Source organism: Pogoniulus pusillus, chromosome 20 (genome assembly GCF_015220805.1).
Source record: "Pogoniulus pusillus isolate bPogPus1 chromosome 20, bPogPus1.pri, whole genome shotgun sequence".
NCBI classification, from domain to species: domain Eukaryota; kingdom Metazoa; phylum Chordata; class Aves; order Piciformes; family Lybiidae; genus Pogoniulus; species Pogoniulus pusillus.
This window is the reverse complement of record NC_087283.1, coordinates 12,942,865-12,967,884: the sequence shown is the minus strand read 5'-3', so window position 1 is coordinate 12,967,884 and position 25,020 is coordinate 12,942,865. Positions and strand designations below refer to the sequence as shown.

Below are 25,020 nucleotides of genomic sequence, written 5' to 3'. Positions count from 1 at the left end.
GTATCATCAGCCAAATGTCTCTTCCTTGTACATCTGACACTGCGAGACATTCGTCCTTTAATACAGAATTTATCTTATTTAGCACTATTTACCTAAACATGGTCTGTTGATAAAGTCCTTGCTGTACAAATGGAAAGGCAGTTGACTAAATCCCTTATTATAAATAATCACTGTCTATCTTTCAGTGTAAATTCAAGGACATGTTCACTTTCAAGCTATCAGTTCAATTAGAAAAGGTCTATTCACTGTCGATGTCTATATCTCATGGAAATAGGAAAGCACAGTTAATAAACAAATCAAAGTATTCTAAAAAATAGCACAGTGGATTATGAATTCTGGAGCCCGTGCTGGTGGTGACACTGTCAGGACACATGCTATAGAAAAAAATATATACAAACAGTTTTATCTAAATATTTTATGCTACCTTCAGGATTTAAATCTGACCTTTCTGCCTCTTCCCCTCCTTCCCCCCCCCCCCCACCCCCCCCATAGTCAAATCTTTAACATCATTTCAGCAGATGCTGCCTATAATATACCTTCTATATATGAAATAAATTAAAAAGAAAAGGTCTGTAAATGTATAAAATGCTAGTTGAACCTTATGCAATTTACTTCTTTCTTTTAAGGAATAGGAAATCAGGTTTGGGCTGATGAATGATTGCATGGAGAATGACAGCTTGTTATTCTACCATTCCAGACTATCTAGGAAGGACAGAATATTCTAGAATAATGACACCTGCCATAGAGCCAAGAGGCAGGAGTGAGGACTCGAGGTTCTATGACTGTCCTCACTTTTCCTCATCTTACTGTGGTGGCTGGGGCAGTTTCCTGGTTTTGAGAGGCTTTCACTATGGTAGCCACCTGATTAAAGAAAAATCTCTCACCTTTCTTTGTACAAGAAAGTATCTCACCAGGCTTTAGAGTTAGGGAATAGGCTTGAAAGCAGAATTCCAGAAAGATGGAAGAAGTCCAACAATAAACCCAGAATGTATTTTTAAAAAGTATCTCAAGATCTTAATCACATCCTGTGGAATGGATGCAGCCTGGGTCATGATAACTCAGAGGCTCAAACTGGGAGGGCTCGGTATGCAAGGCCAGCCCTGCTCTCCTCTCTCTGCCTGCAGCTCCAGTCCTGCACTTTCCTGAGATCAGAATTTGGCTCCTAATGAGTCTTTCCACACTGTATTTACCACCCTAGAAGGAGTGATTATATTTAATAGCAGAATTTCAGTTGACTTCTCAATATGTATTGAGTTGACCTTTAAGTTAAACCACAGATTAATTTTTTTTAGTTGTCTCTTTAAGTACATTTATAGACCTCTCTGTTCTGATTAGAGTAACGGTAGATAGAGGAGAGTTACCTGGGTCAGGTTATTTGTTGAAATCAGAGGAATTACATGGCTTCTCTGGAAGGCAAATATTTTGGCCCACTCTAACCACTGTATACATTAGTTTTGTTGCAAAATGATTTTGGCTTATACACAGAGGCACCCAAGTGGGTATCTGTTTGCTTGAAAGCTGAGAGCCTGCCATCGATTTCATATAAGTAAGCCTTCTTTCTGGAAGACAATGGAAGTCAATGAAGCTTACATGAGATTGAGTGGCTTTCCCATAGGCAGCAGGCTTGGAGTCAGGCTTCAGTGTGCTAGGTACTGATAGCAGGAACATTTCCCTCTTTGCTACCTTACATGCTGTGTTTGGCTTCAGTTCTGCAGAGAGAGGTACGGACCGCTTGTACTCTAAATCATCAACAATACCTAGACACCCTAAATGGGCACTGCCCATGGAAATGTCAACACCTCTGCAGTTTTACTCGGAATCCTCAGTAGTACCTGTTCCTTTGTGTGCTGACTGCCACAGAAGTTAATGGAAGTGGCTTTTCGGTTTGGTTTCCTTTGACATCTAATGGAGTTGCTGCACATTCCTCATCTTCCCTTCTCTGGCTGAAAACATTTGTATTTAGGGACATGTAAGACCTAACAGCACCCCTTGAATCTTGAGTGTTGATGATGGGTCTGTGTGCAACATGTGCAGCAAACAGCTAGGTCTGGGTGGCCCGTTGTGATGCTAGATTTCCCCCCCCTACCAGTTAAGGGCCAGTTGTCTCTCACCAGCCAAGGGTGTTCCAGCCAGCATTTGAGTGGTGGCCAAGGCAGAGCTGTGGCTGCATTTCTGCAGGTGATGGCCTGGTGGCCCCTTGCACACCCAGCATCACTGGGTCCCTCTGTCGCTTTCTCACCAGAAGTGAATGCCACATAAGAATAAACACATAAACAAACACAAAAGGAGGATGGATTCAAAGTGAAACAACGTAATGTGCCAGCTTTTAGCCCCAAGGTAAATTTTCATGTCTCTTTTACAAATCTTTGTAAGTGAGGGTTAGACTACAAGGCCCCTGCTTGGAGACAACTTACACTTGTGCAGCGTATAAGCATGCAGGCATTTCCACACAAGTCTGTGGGATGGCTTACAGGCTTTATAGCATGCATAACCTTCAGCAACTTGCTGAATCAGGGCCTAAATACTGAAATATTCTTTAATAGTGCTGGCTCCACAATGAAATTCTAGAAGGCACATTTACCTCTCAGTGTCTCTCCATAAGACTCGTCAATGATAATGGAGTTACATTAGGCACATCTAAAGTTAATTATAGTTACCTCCCTTTTGGCCCCTGTTTGTCAAAGAGAATATGATAAAAAAAAAAATAAATCCTCTGTCTTCTAACATCTATTTTTATTTGAATTTTGATCTGCCATCTAGACAAGAGAGTAAAGGGCACACTAAAGAGACCGTAGTTAGGTGAGTCTGGATATTTGCTAGCTGAGAGCCAGTGTGGGAAATACTGTATTGAGAAAACCCAGGAAAAAAAAATTCTATGGAAAATGGAGCAAAAGAAAGATTTAGAGCAGGTTGTTAATAAATGGTAGCAAGGCTCTTCCTTTTTAAGATGAAATGGGTATCTTTTAAGGATGCAGGTTTATTTTGGAAAATGTGTTGAAAAGCATCAATCAGAAGAAAGAAATGGTAGTGTTCACTAAATAGATAATTTGTAATGTAGAGATGAGGTTGAATGAAACAGTAGATGCAGAAGTCATGCAATTCATTATGTATGAAAAGAAAAAAAATAATCCAAGAAAGTATTCTTTATGTTTGGCTGGCTGGCTGTTTTAACATGATCTCATAGTTAAATATGTTTAATCAAAATCCTCTGTCCAAAAAACAAGTCTTTGAATATCTTGGGTTTGGTGTGTGTGCATGTTGCTGAGAGATGCCAGGTTTGTCTAGGGATCCAGTGGCTTTGACATACTCCAGTTTACAATACCTGGAGTGTGCTCAGTTGCTAATGTGTTTTGCATGCAAAATCACTGTGCTTCAGCATGACAGCTAAGAAAAATGTCATTTTATTTTTAATTAGAGCAGGATATGATTTGGAAAGAAAAAAAATCTGGTTCTTTGTTAGGGATTTGTTCCACAAGAGTCCAGTCAGAAACCCTCTAGTACTTAATAAAGTCAAATTCCTCACTGAGCGTTCCCATGAGCTCCCATGGAAGCCAGTGGGAGTTGTGCATGAGTTTCGAGGGCAGCATTTTGCCCTTAGGACTGAATTTCCCAATTGACTATTCTTTTAGACTGTCTTTTGATTAACAATCTGTTTGCAGCAGGCTAGGGCTAGGGAGGCAGCATATATCCCACTGTTCAAATCTGTGGCAAAATATTCTATGGAGATCTACTTAATAAAAATCAACTTGCTCCAATAGTCATTGAGAAATACCTCAACTGTTAGCAATCAATCGAGAGCCGAGTTGGGGGGGGAAATACAAAAGGACATCAAAGAGGTTCTCATTCTCAGTCTATTGCTCTATTTAAGGGTCCTATAATTCGGTGAGGTTGTGTGCTAAATAATTTGTAAGCCTTCAGAACATCCAGGTTATTGTTTGTGGACAGATGGTGCATCACATTTTATTGCTTATTCCTTCTGTGGTTTCTCATATGCAGGACTGATGTGCACTCTGAAGTCTTTGTTTCCTTGCTAAAATCTCTAATCTAAAACAGGCAATCAAGCACACAGACAGTGCTTCAGAAAGCATAATCATAGTTTTAAAGGGGAAAAAAAAAACGTTTCGGCTGCAGTTAGGAAGCAGATGTGTTCCCTGCAAATGCAAAAGGGTATCAGAACTATTAACATTGGAAAATAGATATGGAATTCAGGAGCGCTGGGAAGAGCACGTATTTTATTTCTGTACTGCAGGGTAGGTGTGCCTTTTCCTAGGCTACCTGCTATGTATCTGTCTCTCTGTGGAGCTGGTGTAGTGAAAGCCTTTGGAGACTGGCTTTTGCTTCCACCTTTCCCCCTGAGATTGGCAGTCTTTGTCTTTTACAGGCAAGGAGCAGCCGTGTTGTGATCCTAGAACTGCTGCTGCCCCGAAGAGTTAAATCATGTTGATATACAGGAAGGAAATGGAATAGACTAACTCTACTCTTTTCTTCCTACGGATTTTTCTTTTTATTCTGAAGATAGAATTACTGTTTGTAAGCATCTGAAAGTCATTAGTGGCTCTGCAGTCTGTCAGGTGCCGACGCAAAAAACTGCTGAAACTGAACGGGTTCCTGTGCGGAGTGCTGGGAATTTGTCATGTGCTGATGAGCAGTTATAATAATATATGAGCAAATCACAAGCATTCTGCAAATTAATCAAATTTTTTTCCCCTTCTCCCTTGTCTCTGGGAGAGTGGCTCTGCCGGCAGACGTAGGTGAAGCAGTTTTACTCACAGATGGTAGCTCTGGCATCAGATGGAATTTATATAACAGTAATTCTGATTTCCTGCCAAAGTAGCACTGAAAACACCAGGGAGATTGTACAAGACAAGTCATGTGGTTTTGCTGAGGTTGTTGTGGGAAGTTTAAGGGGGGAAATCTCAAATTTTCCTCTTTGCATTTATTGTTTTAGCCTGAAGGGCCAGAAATTGTACACCATTCTGCCATAGGCGAAATCCAACACATCTTTTTTTATGAATTGCGCTGAAAGAGTGCTTCCCAGCTGTTGAAACTGCTGGCGGGGAGGGAGCCACATGACTCCTCATCCTTTCCCTTTCCGTACAAGGATTAAAGGAGGGAGGGTTCAAAAGGTTGCTGCACTACATGTCGGAGTGAGGCAGGGTCTCCCTTCCCAGGAAGCGATGCCATGTTCACTTAGGTTATACTCCCTCTGGCATAATGAAATAGGGGGGTGCAGGGGGGTGAGGGGAGAGGGACCTTCGGTAAACACATCAGCCTTCCAGGAGCTTCAGTAAACACATCAGCCAAGGCTCTTCCTCCTCATTAAAATGGGGATTTTTTTTGAATGAGGTTACTAGAGTAGATTAAGGTTATTAGTTGCATCTCTGCTGACATTTCCAGTTTGATCAGTAAAAAAGCAGACATGTGGAGGTGTTTTCATTTTTACCCACTAAGGGTAAGTCCTTGCTGCACTTGTTGTGCAGCTGAAACCTGGACCAGTTTGATGGCAGGTCCAATCCTGACCTCTTTCAGAGCAGCGCAGACCCATTCTAACCGTGGGCTCGCAGCAAAGAGGCGAGAGCAGAATCTAGCCCTCTGGCTTTTTGGATTGTGCCTTTAGAAACAAAAGCAGCCTTCCCTAGAAAAATATTACGGCGTTTTTATAATAGCAGCATACTGAGTAATGCATGGGGCATGGCAAGACTGCTGTGACACTAAAAGAAAAAAATAGAGGCAAGCAGAACGAGGGAACTTTCAGGGGCTGTTTTTAATAAAGAGGTGAATTCTTTCTGCAGTAGGAAAAATGATAAAAAGATGGCGTATCAGCTACATTATGCAACAAAGTAATGCTGCTGTGTTTTTATAATGTAAGGCACTGCCCATTTGTTTTGGTTTACGTGACTGCAGTGAAATAAGTGGATTAGACTGAAACTTTAGCATGCTTCATTGCAGCTGGTTGCAGACATCTGTCATTCCTCAGCCATACATTCTGGATCATGCCAAGAAGAAAAAAGCAAAGTCTGACACCTTTCATTTTAGAGAGCCTTTTATAGAAAAGAAAGGGAGAAAGGGAGAAAGCATTTCCTTTGTGACTTAATAAAAAAGACACTTTTCTGCAACAGCATCAACAGTACTTTCCAAGGGGAGAGGTCCTGCAAAGTTAACGCTCAATTTGTTCTTTGCAGCCTTTAAATTTTTACTGTTTAAGCTCATGATTTGTTGAAGGAGATATGATAAAAATGTGTCTTTCTTCCTTTTTTTTTTTTTTAACAGAGACATTATCTATATGCATGCCTATATAGGAAATGTGTGGTGAGAGGTGGATTGCTGTAATTCCCCAACTCAGGCCGTGGTGATTCAGTGCAGTGATGGCACATAATGCTGCAGCATTGCTGATAATGACTTGTTCTGTGAACTACACACACAAAATCCCAGAAAGAGCTGATAGCAATGTTTTAGCAGAATTATTAGTGGGGTTGTGGAGCTACTCATGGGCAATTTGAAATATTAGCAACTAGTGAGCTGGACATTTATTTACTTACATTGTTTTCTTTTTCCTCGGTCTCCTTCCTAACATGCTGCTCTAGACAGAGAATCACAAGGTACATGATGAGTTGTACTGTGACAAAATGCCATTGAAATTACCCCAATTACATAACAAAGCAGCAACGAAAATTAAAGAGCATGCGTAGCATAAGTGACATCATACGTAGAGAAAGCAATTCCAGCTTGGAGTTCCACTTCAGCAAAGGTTATAGCATGTGGATAATTCTGTCCCTTCCCACTTAAGGGGTTTGTAGATGAGGAGACTGATGGGGACTCTCCTGATCCTTACCTGGCTGTGCTTAGAGAGACAGGTCTTCCCGTGATGCAGGCTGCGTGGCTGTCGTGTTCAATGGCAGCGGAAGATACAACACATTGAAATGCGGGCAGGAAAAGTTCAGAAAGCTGACTATGGGATTTAAAAAATTTCATTCCACCTAATAAAATAAATAAGCTCAAGACAGTTGCCTAGAGTGAAAGAGAAAATGCCACTGTATTTATGAATATCTAGGCAGAATAAAGGACATTTGGTAGCAAAATACCGTTGCTGGCAAGGCCTTTCCTATTAGCACCTCTGAATTGTGCAATCTTTCTGCTAAAATCCCAGTGCCACCAGTAGACCATTTATTCTGGGAAATCATAGGTACATTAAATTCAAATAGAGCTTAATTCCAGAAGTGCTAAATGCTCCCTGAAATAATAAATGTTTACTAAGACAATTAAAAAATATGGCAGAACATTAGACAGAAAACTTGTGAATGACCTAGTAGGAAAACTGAGATATTTTGCTCAGGGGGGTTAGAATGGGAATATAATGTTATTGGTGTGATTAAAACAACTAAAGGAGTGAATAGACATAACAATTAATTGAAATATGTAAGTAAAGACAAAGGTGGGACTCTGAATGTGTAGTTTTGATAATCAGAAGAACTTGGGGTTAGTTAATATTAAAAAAAACCCTGCCACTTACCTTCAAAATACATTGCTGTAGCTGCAGTCTGCTGGGATACCCAAAGCATAAGAGGAAGAGAAGGCTGACAAAGGGCTATAACTCATTTTCTCCCTGTCTTGGGTACCTCTTGACTCTCATGTGGCGGGGCCCAGGCTGCAGAAATGAAGGGATGAACTGGCTTTAGAAGAGCAAGAATTGGTACCAGAGTGGGAGGCATGGCTGAAGATGAAAGTTTATATTTTTTAGCCAAATTAGTGTGTGCTTAGAATTACAAAGGAGACAGTGAATGCAGCATTTATAGGTTGCTGTAACCATTGCCATTAGGTGGCCCGATCGTTACAACAGGTACCTAGCGCCCGTGGTAGGAAGTCTGTTGTCTGCTTATGTGTATAGAGCAAAGTAAATAAATATGAAAAATTAAATGTAATTACATTTCCAAAATCATGGGACAAGGATAGTCTGGCATTTCAAGCTCAATCAATGACAGCGTTCCCACTAACCTCATTTGGAGCCCACTGAAGCACCGGGCTCGTAACTCATGTTGTCATGTCAAAACCCAAACTGGTGTGCTGCCGTGCATGGGGTGCTGTGCCGCGATGGTCTGAAATATGTAAGTCTTTAGAAAGCAAACTCTTCGTCTGCTCTTCAGAGTTTTTTGTTTTACAAGGTTTGCATTATGTTTAATATTTGTTTAGGAAGACCTTTTCAGTTATTCTGCTGATGCTTTCCTATTTCTCTTCTAAATCAGAAGTTCCTGTGCGAAAAGCTTACTGTTCTGAAAAAGAAACAACTTCTGTGCTGAGTGTCTGGAGCTGAGTAATTCTGTTACTTTATCAGCTTTGCAAAGGAAATAGGAGATGTTTGTTTTCCCAGGAACTGCAAGTCTCACACCAGCAGTGACTTCATTAGCCATTTCATAATTTGCCTGTATTTAGTGTATTGCAGAGGGCTAGCAAGTTCCTTGATCTACCCTCCATGGTCTCTGGAAAAAAGGCTAAATTAGTGATAGTTTCCATGAATTTGTGGCTGATTTGTTTTTATATGTGTATATGACAGTGGTAGAATTTTCTACTGGTTTCTGTGTCTCATGAACACCCCTGTGGCTGTTGGCCCCTGTGTCATATTGGCCTACCTTTGGCTGCAGTTTACATAGCAGAGCTGGTTTGCTGGTGTGGTTTTGTTGTTTTGGTTTGGTTTTTAATTCTTTTGCTTTTAAAGAAAAAATTAGTGTGTGATAATTAGTGATTATAAATTTTGAGGTAGGAATTGAACTATTACTTTAAGTGCTGTCTTTATTTTAGGGTAAATGTGTGAAATTAACTGAATCATTTAACAATATGTGTTAAATACAAAGTGTACCATCAACTTTTGCTGTTCGCTGTCACCAGTACCCTTTAGTGTATTAATCAGAAGTTGAAACAGCTATTTGGAAACACCAATCACTGCATAATACACTAAATCAAGAGCAGACTCCACCTTTGATTACATTTCAGCAAAGCTGTGTAGGTATCTGGAGGTTTAATTTGTTCCTGTGAATGGACATTTTTAAAAAAGCCAAAAAAAAAGTAAAAATCTCTGAAGCATATTAGTTACAGATTAGGTCTTTTCATTCTAAAACCCTTCTGCAGCCAATGATGATTCAGTCATTTGCCACTCTCCTGCTGCAGGTGCCTGTAGACTGAGTGTCTGTCTCAGCAAGGCACCAGGACCAGGGTTCCATGTGGTAGTTTTGGATTGGTGCTGGCCTCAGGACGGTGCTATGCACCATCCCTAGAGGGGATTCCTCCCAGATGACTAACCTGCAACAGAAGACTTCATAGGTAGATAAATGCTGCTAGTTTTAGGGCAATTTCCCCAAACATTCTTAATACATTTGCTTGAGATCAGGGTGGTGACTGTGTTTTGCCATGAACTGGGTCTTTACTCCACACTTGCCCTCTAATAATTAAGATTTTACCTCTAACGCTCAGCAAGAGGAAGGCTCTTGGAGTTGGCAGTCCTGCTCCCCCTGGAAGTATCTATTCCCCTCTGTTAATGAGGAGGATTTAGGTAACTAGTGCTTCTTATGAACAATTCCTCTGTTAACTCTTAGGACTATTTTCAGATTGAGCCTTAGCTTTGACAGGTGAAAATATTTCCAGGCTTTCCTGAAGTCCAGATACTTAGCTATTTTCTTTTATTTTTTTTTTTAGGGTATTCTTCTATGATGGCTTTTTGTTTTTATGGCTTTTCCTGGTCAACATGAAATAGAGAGTTTTAATATTTTTATTTCCTTTTATTATTTTTTTTAATCCAATAAACATATAAACGTCACAGCATATTGCAGTTTTCCCAGATGACCATCTTGGTGAGTCCTGGACCTATGTGTAAATAAACACACACTTTTCAGTTGTTTTATAAAAACTTTTTTATTACATAGATGAACCTGATTGGATGTACTTTAATCTGTCTGGTATTTTGGGAGTTTCATAAAATGCATATTTTGAGACCAATAAAGTGGAATGGCTCAATCAGAACCATTATTGCCTGTTGGACAAATATATTTATTCAGCATTTTCCCATCCATACTGTTATGGTCCAGATCAGAATGGCTGCTTTAGAGCTATTCTGCTCTCCTGGGTAATGCATACAATACTTGGGATGTTTGCTGTGGATAGTAAATGTATTTATGAAAATTTATACATTAAAGGAAATCGCAGTAGCCAAGATTTGAATGAAAATAGTTCTCCCTTTGCAAATGCTTGTTATTATGCTCTAATAGCAGTGCTTTAAAATGGCAATGTTCACCAAGATGCTTGGAACCTGGAGACTGAGCTGAGAAAGCTGAGTGTTCAGCCCACTGCCAGAGAACTGGAGGTGTTCAAGAAGTCTTTCTTTCTACACAGAAAGTGCATGGCCACCGTTGCTGCGAGGCAACACATATTTCATCTGTTTTAAGATGATTGTAACTCAAATACAAGCTTGTGTAGGAAAAAATGGTTTAGAGCAGCTCTTCTGGTTGAGGCTCAGGGTTTGAGAGTGGCTTGCTGACTTTGCACTCCAGCAGATGTGTGATTACATGGATTGTTCCACCAGCAGTGTTATGGGACTGAGAATCTCAGTGGAGGAGGCAGTGGCCATGCATCCTAAGCCACTGCAGCTGGTCCTTCAGGAGTCATGGCCAGAGGTGGTTCTGGTCATTTGGCATTGCCATGGCAGCCCAGGAGATCAAGTCCAGGTCTTTGATGTCCAATACCTCACCTAAAGATATTTGCCTCCAAGAAATTAAAACCTTTGAGGCTTTTCAAATCTTTCTTAGCAAGGGAATAATTTGCTTGTTTTAAAGAGGTAATTGCTATTATTTCTGATCCTCACCGAAAGGATATTCTTAAGCCAGGCAAAAAAAATCTGAAATGAGTTTGCTGTATTTCCTTGCAGTAAGTGCTATAGCTGTTGGCCATCGAAGGGAAAACATTCTGTCAGGTAATCATGGCCATTTTTTAATTTTAAGGGAACAAATGTCATATCTAAGAAACACTTTTTATCCAGGACTTAATTATAATGTATAGTACATTGCACAGCATTTGTTTTCCGTTCATCATTTTACTGCTCTTCTGCCTTTCCCCTAAATTTATGCATTAAATTGTGTGTCTGTGTGTCTGTATGCGTGTATCTGTGTGTATATATGTACACATATGCAACATAATAAAAAGTGGTGTAGTGGGGACAACAGACGGCTTGTGTGTGATGCATTATTGGCATTTTTCTTTCAAATTACCATTTTCTTACTGCTTTGGGAGAAAGCCACGATTTTGCTGTGATTAGTACACTTTTAACAATCTGGAATAAATTCCTGATCTTATTCATGTGACTAGTCCAATGCCCATTTTTACATTTTAGTGCAAACCCCTACATATGTGCCTGCAATACCACAAAAATGAGATGTTTCTTTGTGGAATTTTTTATAGAATTTGGATGCAGATCAAATATTTTTAGAAGTGGGGAATTAATGCAGCTTGACCATGTAAATGATTTTGTTTTAATGAGAAGGACTTTAGTATTCATCACTCTTTCTCTCTCACTTGCTTGTGTATTCCTTTGTGCTAATCTTAAATAATGGATCCATATCAAAGTTAATAAATTAGTAACTATTAGCGGTGTTTGGATTACAGTAAGTAACCCATGACACTAGGTTGACATTGACTTTTTGTGAGTTCCAATAACACACTTTGAGTTTTAGAGACAAGAGAAAGCAAAACATGCTTTGCAGGTATTCAGATCCTTAGCAGGTATTCAGATCCATTCAGATGGGCAATGGCTGTGTTTAAATCCATGGTCCCTGCTTTAAGCATGTTTTCCTTTAAATGGTCCTAAACCCCAGACTTGTAGATCCATGTCTTTTTCAAGCCCTGCATTTTCTGACTGGGTTCAGCTGATGCACCATGTTGGGCTGCATCAGTTATGCCATGTTATGAAACCTAACGCGATGTGACTGATGCGGGCTGACACGATGTGTCACAAAGCAACATATCAGATCACAAACTTGAAGGAAAAAAAAAAACAAAGTTGGTGGTTTTTTTTTTTCCTCAAAGCCTAAATTAATGAAGCAGCATATATTTTTGAAAAGATGGACTAGTTTCAAACATTGAGGAGTTCTTCTAAATGTTGGTCCCACAGAAGAGTTCTCCATTGTGAGCAGAAGGTACCTCCTGTTCACACTCCTTGTTTTGTCCAGGGTGCAATCAAAACTAGAGAAGGTGATGAGCCTAGGTTGGTGCAGCCATTTCTGTGTCTGATCCTGGAAGGTTTACATCCCTTTCAGAGGACTGACTTCAGCAGGTGCTGGAAGTAATCACCCTTCCTGGGAAATCTGCACCTTCTCAAAGTACTCTTTGAGTCCAGCTACTGTTGTTGTCATTTTAACTGTTTCTTGTTTTCTACTGATCCATTTCTTAGACCCAAGACTTCCATCCAGAGGGTCACAAAGTTTCTTCACGCACTCACTCACAGATGTCCAGTAACATTTCTTCACAACAGGATTATTTCATCTGCAGACAATATATTGTCCTCTCTCTCCATTTTTTTAAATCAGAGAAAGATGCACCATAGTTTGCCCTTTACTCTGATTCTTCTTACCACAACTGCAGTGCATTGTACGTTATCTCCCCTGCTATCAGGAAGATTTTTAATTATGTTTTTTTGGGGGCTTTCATATAATTTTATTGGACGATTTACAGTGAGTAAAATATATATGAACTGTAGCTTGCTAAGAAAGAACCTACCAACCACTGCTGGATATAACATTATAAATTTATTACCAATTTATCTGGGAAGGGTTGTTTCAAGAGCCTGCTGCCCACAACAAGTTTTTAAGCTAAAATTAATGGATAGGATACCTAAGAGAAATGGGCATTTTCCTTCACCCCTTAGTTACGAGCAAATTGCAGATATTGTTATCTTTGCAAGTGAGAATAATCTCTGGTTTTTGTACTACTTCTGCTGTAAACAATGTACCGCTTGCTTTCCTATGACCCTCACTCTGTATACATATTTATATATTATTCATACAGGATTAAAAATGAATGTGCTCTTTACCACAGTTGTACTGCATAGTGACAATACAAATTAACTTATTGTGTACTTACTTTTCACAAGGCAGTGATGTGAAATTTTGATGGCCTGAAAAAGTAAGTTGTGGGGGAGGCAATGCAGAAGTGAATCCTTGTAGGTACACTTTGTAGTGTCTGATTTGTTAAAGTGCATTGAATAGTAAATGGTGTTCTCTGTATGGGATCGGATGATTTTGAGCTTGGTTTGATGGTTGCAGAATGAGTTTACTTTTAGCCAGGCACATGAGGCGATTAGCTCCATTTGTGCTTTGCGGATTCATTGTTTAGATTTGTCCTTTGCAGGAAGGAATTAGGGTAGCCGTTTAATGATAGCTACTTCTGAGCAAAGTGTTAAGAGCTGCGTGGTGAGATCTCACTGCTGGCTACTAGTACTGATTCTAGCAAGCACTGCCCAGTGTATTTGCATGCTATGTGATGCTGGAGAGATGCAGAGTGGCTGAGGGGCACGTTGTGCCTGCTCCTGAAGTCCCATTGCTCTGTCTGTGGTCTCTATGTGCTGCAGTGTGAGCAGTTCTCAGGGATATCACATTGTCTATGGTACATCCAGTCAGTGGCCACTGCAGCACAAAAGAAGGACCAAATAAACAAGATAGCTTTTTGCTTTTTCCAAAGCACCAATAAAACTAGAGTAAGTGAGGTTGGAGAGCAACTTGTTCCGTTTGTCACAACTTAACAGGGTATCTTCTGTCCTGAGCGAGGGAACCAGTTGTCAGATGTTCAAATTAGATACTGGAAATAATGGAAGGTGGTTCTCTGACTTTGGTCAAAACATTTTGCACTTCCCCAAGCAGAGTACACAATAGGCCCTGTGGCTCTGCCTGGTCAGAGGTGTTTCCCTGGAGGGAGAAAAAGGAGATGGAAAGGAAGAGTGCAGAACTCAGCTGTGGATTCTGATGACTTTAACAGTGAGTGAGAGATGTAATGCTTTTCTTACATTTTTTTTTCTAGATAATTCTAAATGTTCTGAGATGGTGGAAATCAGACTTTTGCTGGGTCTTCTTCATACTCAAACAGTTTTGAAAGGGCTGACAGTTTTCAATACTATTATATTCAAATTTTTATTAGAATAGTTGTGCTTCTGTATTGATTTTAGAACTGACTCTAAGAGGCACTAGGGACATCTTCAATCTCTTTGTTGACTGATTCCTCATATCTTCCAGCTAAAATTTTTCTATAAAAGCTCAATAGAATTTCTGTAACATCATCTATGTAGCTTTGTTCCATTGCTATTGCTATGAATTTTTCAGCTGAAATTTGACTTGGTAATGATTAGCAGCTTAAAGATATCCTTTCCTTTATGAAGTTGTTGAAGAAAATGTCTTTTTTTACCAGCCCACATTCCATCCTGTGTTTTATGCATGAGCATGCATGTTGGAGGTCTTGTGTGTAAGTATGTGTAGTCTTCAACTTGTCAAAGCAAAAGCTAGAGTCCTTAGAAAGGAAACATAACCTGTAGTCATGGGCATAACAACTGTGGACTTTACTTAACACTTGAGTACTGTGTCCAGTTCTGGGCCCTTCAATTCAAGAGAGATGTTGAGGTGCTGGAACGTGTCCAGAGAAGGGTGATGAAGCTGGTGAGAGGCCTGGAGCACAGCCCTGTGAGGAGAGGCTGAGGGAGCTGGGGGTGTGCAGCCTGCAGAAGAGGAGGCTCAGGGGTGACCTCATTGCTGTCTACAACTACCTGAAGGGAGGCTGTAGCCAGGTGGGGGTTGGTCTCTTCTGCCAGGCAACCAGCAACAGAACAAGGGGACACAGTCTCAAGTTGTGCCGGGGGAGGTCTAGGCTGGATGTTAGGAGGAAGCTCTTCTCAGGGAGAGTGATTTGCCATTGGAATGGGCTGCCCAGGGAGGTGGTGAAGTCGCCATCCCTGGAGGTGTTCAAGAAAAGCCTGGATGAGGCACTTAGTGCCATGGTTGGTTGGATAGGGCTGGGTGCTAGGTTGGACTGGATGATCTTGGAGGTCTCTTCCAGCCTGGCTGATTCTATGACTTCTTTCCTCTGGGTAGCAAGCAGCATGTTTTAGAGGAACTCAGCAATTAAATGGTAGTTTCAATGTTACTTTAAAGTGGGAAGTTAATTTAGCAACCCAGAGCACTACAGGTGAATCTGCTTTCCTAGAGATCCCGGCACCAGTGTGCCAGTAACAGTGAGAGGTTAAATCTAACAGCTATCCAGGCTCCCATCACTACTGGGAGGAATACAGTGGCATTCTCACTCCAATACGGGTAGCTTTGGACCAGTGCACAAAAAGCATCTGTTTGCTTATCTGCTAGATTCCCACCTAAAATCGAGGCAAGATCTTCCCAGCCCCTTCCACACAGGAGGAAGCATTGTACTGCTCTGCTGCACCAGTGTCTGGTTTGTGCCTGCTAGGTACTACCACAACAGCGAAGGAAAATGTGCTCTTCAAATGTGGAAATAGGGTATTGTTTTTCACTTATCCTGGCTTTATGTAGATGGTCTGGCACATTTATTTATTCATTTATTTGAGCAAATTAAAGCAAGCTAAGCGCATTTGACCTCAGATGGTCCTGGTTTAAGTTAATTTGAGAAACAAAGCTCATAAAGTTCCAGGAAAACACATCAACAACTTCCCAGCATAGGTTGAAATGTGATTGCTGAAACATAAGCTCCAAAACCAGATACAGCATGACGATCCAAAGTCACAATAATCTGAAAAATATGGAAGAGTCTATTGATAGCCTTACTAAGAAGTGATATCCTTCATTCATGCCTTCATCTTGCAGTCGGTTGCTGTTTCTCCCACTAGAACTGCGTCTATCAGATTTTGTGCATTAACATTCCTTTTCTAATCTAGCTTGAACATTTTATTTTAAAGCTGGTGATAACCTCAGGCCCTGGTCCAGCAAACACTTATGTGCTTGCGTATCTGTACTCACAGGAGTAATCTCACTGGAGTAAATGTTTGCAGGTTTGACGACTTGGTTATCTCGATCCATTATTTCTTTCCATTAAAAAGTAATCTGTATGATTAAAATAAAACATGCAATTCTTTACTCAGAAACCCACCCAAAGACAAAGTGTGTTTATTAGACAAAGGGTCTGCACATTGTCATCCTTGAATTGCACTTCAATAAAAGAGATAATTAAGCAGGGTAGAAGAAGGCAGTCTCGCACACGATTGCACTTTGTTTACACCAGTTCAGTTTGGATCACAAGCTGATGAATTTACAGCTGGGTCTGAGGAGGGAGGTGAAATAGCTTCACTTCTGGGGAACATCGGAAACAGAGAATCTTTAAGATGCAGTTTCTTTAACGAGGCATGGTGCGAAACAGTACAGAATTCTTCCTCCTGCTGAAGACGCGCGGTGGTATCCTCCACCCAGCAGGAGGGATTTCTGCTTGGGGGGCTCTGGCACGCTCGCTTTTGTCAGGCTGTGCAACAGGCGGGTTTGCAGGCACCACATAAAAAGACTAACCAGCCTCTCCTCTGTCACACAGGTCACAGGCCTTTCAACTAACCAGCCTCTCCTCTGTCACACAGGTCACAGGCCTTTCAACTAACCAGCCTCTCCTCTGTGACACAGGTCACAGGCCTTTCAACTAACCAGCCTCTCCTCTGTCACACAGGTCACAGGCCTTTCCAGTGCAGATACTGCCCGTACAGTGCCTCTCAGAAGGGAAATCTGAAGACCCATGTTCTCTGTGTCCATCGCATGCCTTTTGACAACAGCCAGTATCCTGACCGCAGGTTCAAGCGCTCCAGAGTTGACTCCGAAGCTTCTGGCAATTTGGAGGAACCTGCAGCTGTCAAACTGGGGAGCTCGGCAGAGGTAACGGAGGAGGGCAGCAAGGCCCAGGAGTGATGCAGCTCGGCGGAGCCGTCTCCATACTGCAGTAGCCTTTTGCGCTGGGTTTTGAGGTGTGTTTGGGTGAGGGTCTGCTAACTGCCTTCCCAATGAAGGAATGGCATGCAGATTCCCAGAAGGGAACGTTCAAATATATGTATATGTACATGGACACAAACACACACATATATATCTATATCTCCACACACACAGAGGTTCAGTCGTACACACACTGAATATATATCTACATGCACACACACACACACGCATGCAAAATACACACATTCCATATGTGTGTGTGTGTATGTGTTTAAATATATATATTACACATGCAAAATAAATTTCCAGCCCTTGAAAATGGCTGCTAAACAGTTACCTGGCAACAAGTACTTCCAAACAATGTAGGTGGGATAACAAAGTGATTTAAAAATGTTAGTAGGTCGTTAGTTATTTGAAAAGCAGGGCAATTGCAAACTTTAAAGTGGTCTTTGTCCAAAAATAATGCTCTTAACAGAAAAATGATACCGTCTAAACCATTTAGTGTTGCCTTGAAGATTGAGGGGCTGTATTTTCATTGTTGAAAACACCTTTATAATATGACACCAGCTGCTGTCATTTGCCTAGCATAGTAATGAGATGTGTTGGTAGACTGCCATGGTGCCAGTCTGACTGGAGCTGTCATTGCAGAGAAAATCAATTCAAGTGGTGTTGCAACTGCAGTACAGGAGAAACCTTAGACGGCCCATAAGCTAGGGTCAGTGCTGACCTATATTAAAAAGTATTGTGGTATTACATTTGCTTCTTCTTTTTTTTTTTTTTTTTTTAATATACAGCCAAATGAATCAGTGGGTAGGAAAAAAAATATCTGCAACCTCATGTGTGATTGCAGGTTTGAAATGTAACTCCGTTTTTTGTAATAATCTTGCAGTATTGAGGGAAATGCTCTTATTTTTTTTTCCCTTATTGATGACAAAGTAATTAGCTATAAAAGTAGAAGTACAATATATAGAAATATTGTTTAGTGACACTAGTCAGCCTTATCTATAGAAGGGTTTGGTGAGAAAACAGAGGTTTATTACGTAGAAGGTTGATAGGTTTTTTCTTTTTCTCTTTGCTTTTCGAAAGAACTCTTTTTTGGTTTTGTGTTTTGGGTTGGTTTTTTTTTACACTTGAATGAAGGATTCCCCAGTCATGGTTAATTTTCATGGGTTAGGTTTTATAAGTGTTGCAGACAGTGCAGAAGATTCTTCTGGATCGAGCGCTTATGAAGTAGCTTGAACTAAAATATGAATCCGAACTTCCTGCTCTTTGTCTCTAATGAAGAAAAGTGTTTTAACTGATACTTCTTTGTTTTTGTACAACAAATGTGTTCTATATTTTTGCAGATCTAGCTTTTTTACTGATTGGATGCTCCAAATTTAGCAAGGTTGTTGCCACATAGGAAGTTTTTGAGAGACTATAACGAACCGCATACTTTAAAAAAGTAAGAGAAATAACTGAAGGATTATTCTGAAATTCTCTGAATGGCATAAAATTTTAGCCTTCTGATGTACTTCCATGGATAGAAGCAAAATTGGTGCTGTTTATTGTGATGGTAGAGAAGGATTAACTTCTTCTAAAACAAAATCATCCTGACTTAAAAGAAAATAAATAAATAATAATTTAAAAAGGAAAAAAAAGTTGAAAAAAAAAAACCCCAACCAACCAACAAAAAACAAACTGAGTCAATATTCCTTTGCAGGCTGGGAGCACAGAGTAAAACCCCAGGGCCTTAAAACTTCAGCTCTGCCTAAAGCAGTTTACAAAAAATACTAAACTGCAATCAATGTAAATAAAATTCTTAGCGCTACCCTGAGACTGGAAAAAAAAAAATCTCAGGCTAATAAGGAATACGGTTTGCATATGCTGTCGGAAAGGATGCCATCCAACTGAAGCTTCAGTTTAAACGAGGTCACTGTGTAACTTGGACCCATCTGGCACAGAGCAAGCTGCTTTTCTTGTTTTTCTAGTATAGTTCTCACTGCCTTACTTAAATCGAGTTGATAAACTTAATGCAACTGTTTCTATGATCCTAGATAAGGGATTGAAATGTTATTGAAACTTTCTGACTGTAGTAAGCTTTAGGGTTTTAACTGCACTACTGTGTTTGGTGACTGTGTCAGTCGCTTAGCTTTTGTGTGTTTGCGCCGCCTTCAGTATCTTAGCAAAAAGAAAAAGAAAAAAAAAGGAAAAAAAAGGAAAAAATAGAGGAAAAAAAAAACACTAAACCACCCCCCCCACATTCCATTTCTTGCACTTTTTGAGCTCTTTCAGTATTCTTTCATGTCTTCTGAGCATTTTCAGGTACGACAGGCAATAATTCTGTTTGTGACACTGGAAACATCTCCCGCTCCTTGTGATGTGTGTGTTGATTCCATTTGGTCGGGTGCTACTGTCCCTATCCTCCCCTCTGACATAGCCCTTTTTTCCAGAACATTTGTAACTTGTAATACAAACAAGTGACAGCAGCAGTGATGCATTGTCAGTTTCTGAATATCATCATGCTTCTCATATCTAAACATGTCAAGTTTTTTCTCTGTAACTTCTGTAGTCTGTGATACTGGTCATAATACTGTCTACATTCCTACACAAAGAAAAAAAATTCTATCTTGGAGGAAATCTGAGATCAATAGAGTAGAGGATTTTGTTGCTATGCTTGTAACAATTAGAAAACTTTGTATTTAAAGTTTATTCTTGGTCATTATTTATTATTATAATACATCAGTTGACAGAACTTTATTCTGGTATAGAAGTATTAAAAGTTGTTTTTTCAGCAATGACTGTTTTCTTTCTGCTGTTAGAATAAAAATGTCTTTGAAGCAGTACAGTTTTATCCAGTGTTTTACGCAATAAAACCTCTACCTCTGAAAAAAACCCAACAAGTTTTCCTACTTGCTTATGTTTATTAGGAACAGTTAAAACATTCTTTTCTGCAGCTTTGTCAGATTGAAAAAAAAAATTCATGTCAGTAAATTCACAGTTGTTAGGCAGTAACTGGAGTGTATTATGCTGGGTGTGTGTGCTCAGTTCACTTATTAATCTGAACAAATCTATATAAAATATATACATATATATATTGTGCTTAATTAAAAGACTGTGGAAATCTGTTTTAGCATGTTTTAGCATTGTTTTATATACTCCTAATGTACTATAGAAAGTCTTGGGGTCTATCAAGCTTTGATTTGAAAGTGTTTGAAGTGTGTATCATACACTATGATGTATAAAGTCATGTTTACACATTAAAAAAGATTGTTTGTATAGATCATATATTTGGCTTTAGAAAATGGTGAGGTTTATTGTTACGGTGCATTCTAGGAAGCTGCCCACGCTTCAAAGAACGTGCAGGTGCAAGAAGTGCTCCAGTTCTCCTGGATGAATCTTTATTCATCCTGGTTTAAAATTTTATTTGGACATGTGAGAGCAACTAATCTAAAGGCTTTTTCATTTCTTCTAAAAAGTAAAGACCATTAACAGAAAAGAAAAACACAAAAGATGCACGGAATCTGAGAAACTACAGCAAGTATGGAGAGGAGAGAGAAGTGTGGCCTCGCACAGAAACAGAACAACAACAAAAAAGGTGAGAAAGAAAACCCATTTAGAAAAGGGAGATTTTAGCATTAAAGCCATTTGTACAATGAAGCCATTTGTACACACAGTAACAAGGGTATGCCGTAGCTTGAATTCTGTGCTAGGAAAAATATGTACACAGATTGCCGAGAAGAGTTAGGAATTAAAGCATAGTACCATGAAAATTCAGTTCTCACAGTGAGGAGTTGTTACCTGAGGACTGTGTGTAGCAGGGCGAGTTGTGGAGCTGGTGCCACGTTCACTGCTGTGTAGGCAAATCTTCTGGGTTTCTGGATCTGCAGGGAATAAAATCTGTAATGCATCAGATTGAAGTCGAAGTACAAGAAGTTAATGAACAATGTTTATGTTTTGCGAAGTTTAGGTCTTTCACATCCTGTCTTGGGTGGAACCACTCTTCTTAGGCACAAAATTGTGGAATGTGAAAAAGGCTACTTGAGGTTAGATGAGCCCCAGGCTTGGACCTGAACTCTGCCTCAGAAGTAATTGCTGTTCCTGGAGCTGTGGACTATTTGGGGTAAGAAGGGAAGTCTCCCAAAGATTTTGTTGTCTTCTCCTTTCAGTAGACAGTAAGTGAAGATATGAAAGGGTGATTAAGGAGCGATGACTGTCTCATGGCACCTCATTGGAAATGCTTATGAATAATCTCCCTTATGGTCCCAAATTTCTGCTAGGAACTGCAAATTAAACTCTGCATATGTCATCTAGGAAATGCTAAAGAGGACCACTGCTTGCTTGGGCATGGTGCCACGGAATGTGGCATTGCCCACCAAGGCAGTCCTTGGGAAAGAAGGTCTGAAAGAAAACTGCAGTTGTCTCACCTGTGTTGTTACCCAGCAGCGGACTGGCATTCTTCCTAGTGCAGATGGTGGGTGCCTTGACAAGAGTCTTCCCACCTAACACCAGAAGGCTGCTCTCAGCCCTTGAGATAATGTTTCTTGTTGAAACTTTTATAAGGACAATAACCCCTCTGTCTGTTGTAATTTGGGAATTGAATATTTCCCCTATCTGTTTAACATCTGTATTGTAACAGTATATTATAAAAACCTCACCTTGAGTATTGTAAGCATGATCCCAGTGAAATTATTCTTAAGTATTGTGTTTTTCATTTCTGGATATCACGACTTGCCATGATCCACCACAGTGGAAGTATACTTCTGTGGGGACCCCCAGGAGGGGGAGGAGGGAAGATAAAGCTGTGGCATAATATCATATTAAAAATGTCCCCCCAGCTGAGAGTTACAGGGCTGTCAGAAGTTCTGCAGCTCCTCACCTGTTAATGTTGCTTAGAGTGTTGTTGGGTGCTTTTTCTTTTGTTTTATTGTTTGGTTTTGGTTTAGGTTTTTTTCTGTTTGGTTGGTTTGGTTTTGTTGTTTTAAACCAAAGGGGTCTCAGTGAACAGGGAAATCGCAGGAAAAGAGGAAGAAGAAAATTTAAATGATCCCAGAGTGAACTGTTTTGCTGTTAATACAGAAATACAGAGCAAGACACATTTAATGGGCTCTATTTTTTATTATACTATGCTGAATAATTAAGTTTGAGGCTAAGTGTCACATAGATTTATCTTTTAATTAAAAAAGCATGGTTCACGCATATTTGAGTGGTAGTCCAAATAAATGCAATATAGAAATTTATGTTTGTTTATCTAGGTGTTAATTACCTAGAGATTGTTCTGGATTACTTCTTTTTATAAAGTGTCATAGGCTCATGTCACAAGTAATAAAGCTTAACAGTGGAACCTTATCAATTTGCTAACTATAAGGCTGGTGTGACCTGGAGGAAAGGGAAGGGGGGAAGAAAAAGCAAACCAACTTCGGAAAACGCTCTCTGCGTGCTCCCCGTTCAGCACATAAAAACCGAGCGCCGAACAAAGCAATCAGTTCTAAAATGTTCTCCTAAGTAAAAGTACAAATATATCTTCGGTGTTTTACAGCCTTTCAGACATGTAATTATTTATATAACACAGCGTTATTTACGCCCGTGTACTACATGTTGTGCAAAGACAGACATGGTAAGCAACGAATTGCAGTTTACCTGGTGGGCAAGCTATTCGTTTAATGTATGGAGTAACACTTACAAGGACTGAGCACTGTATTTAAAGCCAGATGTAGCAGATGTAATTTTCTTAACATTTTAAAGGTTTTACAGCATTGCTGGCAACCAAGAGGATGGGAAAAGCGAGCCGAAGTCTAAAGATAAAAGATCACACGTTTCAGTGGCGCAAACGCAGGGAAAAAATTGTGTGCCAACACAAATTGTTCATCACGTTCTCTGTCACTCTGGTTTTTGCTTTGTTTATGACCAGAATTTATATTACTGCTCCACTGAGCCATGTGGAAAAATGTTGAGCACAGGCAGAGAAGGCAAACTTCACAGCACAAGCAAGCTGAGGGGCTCTCCACTGCTACTGTAAATCAAATGCTATCCACTGTATCACTCTAGGGGATGATCTGCCCCCAGGATTTCACAGACTGAGAAATCTTTTTGGTTTTCTCATAGATGCAAACACCTTTCTCTTTGGGGTTAATTATTTATGTTTTTCTTAGAATTCTGGTGATTTGATGTGCTACCAAGTTCCTATGGCTCTGTATTGTGTGGCAGATGTAGCTGAGAACCTTCACTTACTGATGTTGCAAAGAAATCAGTGAAAATTGCTCTCCATGCTCACAGTCATTAATGCTTGCTTTGATATTCTCCAAATGTGAAGAAAGCTGGAAACAAGGATTTCTTCTATTTTATCAATTACCTGTATAGACATAGATGCTGCAAGGTTTGTCTCACGTGCAGACAGCAATAGTAGGTCACTTACATCTTAATAGATGAGGCTGAAGGTAGATTATATTATTTTAAAGCTATTTAATATGGGATCTTTAGTGACAAACTATAACGGACTGAAATTCATATATATATATCACAGTATCATCAGGGTTGGAAGAGACCTCACAGATCATCAAGTCCAACCCTTTACCACAGAGCTCAAGGTTAGACCATGGCACCAAGTGCCACGTCCAACCTTGCCTTTGTGTATATACAAAAAAATCCCATACACACTGCAGTTTTTCTTTTAGTAGGAACCTGATTTAACCCCTTTAGTGTCCTGATGTGTCCAGTTTTCAACACTCTAGGGAAGCCAGTAATGGTTATTCAGCATTTCTGAGTGTCAGCTAGTTAGTGAAGAGCATAAATACAGACTTAAGGGTTGAAAATCTCAGTCATGGGACATGATGAATCACTGTACCTCCTGAAATTCCAGCTGCATGAAGGTGAAAAAAATTGGTGGTGAATCAGACCTATTATTAATGAAGCTAGATTTGAAAAAAAAACAAACAAACAAACCAAAAACCAAACCAATTACACCAACCACCCAACCCCAACAAAATCCCAAAACAAACAATACCACACAAACAACCAACCCCACCCAGAATTACCCACAAACAAACAAATCCTCTCTTCTTCTGAAAGAGGATTTTTGGAGACATTGTGTCCTTGAGTTGTGTGAGATACTGCAACACAGAATGGATGGTTTCTTTTTAGATTTCACTACTCTACTTCCATATATATATGTATATATATAACTTTCTTCTTGGAGGGATTGTTTTGTGTTTGGAAGAAACTGATGTATGAATGAGTGAAAGACCAGGAGTAACAAAGAAAAATAGCACTATTAATCCCATTGGAGAAAATCTCTCTTCTGTTAAAAATCTCTTGCACAATATCTGTGGCTGAGGTGTATCTGTCTTTGCTAGTGAGTTACTGCTCTGGCTTTGTGCTATCCCTCACCACGCTGCTGGTGGAAGTCAACAGCCAGTGCAATGGGAACAGTGCTTGGTAAGGGTCTGCTGCCAGGCAAGGCCACTGGCTATGCTCTATAAGGAAGACTGCTATCAGAAATGTGGGTATCTTCAAACTACATAGGATCACTTGGTCTTTGTATTGCTTATGCCAAAGCAATGCATGTGTTCCCTGTGGAGCAGTATGTTCACACTTGTGCTCATTTTTGTTGTCTCCTCTCAGACCTTGCCAGGGATGGCTCTATTGCCAAACCTGGGTTGTGTGTGTACTAAGGAAAAGGTTCATTTTCAATTAGCTTTGAAAAACTGGAAGGCTTGTTCATTTTTTCCAAAGCCATTGATCCACCCCAAGTTTCCACTGAGGTAAAGCCTCAAAATGCTATTGATTTATGGGAGAAACACCTTGTCCTTAGTATTACAAATGTTGATTCCTCAACACCTGCTCCTTCTCTCTCTTTCCTTGGGTGTTAATGGCAAAACATTTCTGGTGTCCAGAAGGTGCAGAGTCACTGTCTGTGTGTCCTGTCTATGCTCAGTGGTATTTTCTTCAGTAGAAATGCTGTCACACTGCTATGGCCTTGTGGCCACATTCATTTTCAGTTCACTTTGGGGACTTCAGTAATCACTTGTGCTGGAGTCAGTTGAGGAACCTCATGTATTTGCTATTCAATCATCTATGCTTAAACTAATGT

The 25,020-nt window shown here is 40.0% G+C and overlaps 1 protein-coding gene across 10 annotated transcripts in view; it reads left to right on the top strand.

Annotated features, from left to right (window-relative positions):
* The window catches only part of ZNF536 (zinc finger protein 536), a 351,072-nt gene extending 330,853 nt beyond the window's left edge, over positions 1-20,219 (top strand). For all 10 annotated transcript variants that reach the window (XM_064160276.1, XM_064160275.1, XM_064160269.1 and 7 more), the window contains one exon: positions 16,696-20,219. In XM_064160276.1, the coding sequence (XP_064016346.1) occupies positions 16,696-16,931 (236 nt within the window). In that variant the 3' untranslated portion in view covers positions 16,932-20,219. The remainder of the gene's footprint in view (positions 1-16,695) is intronic.
* The last annotated feature ends 4,801 nt before the right edge of the window (positions 20,220-25,020 follow it).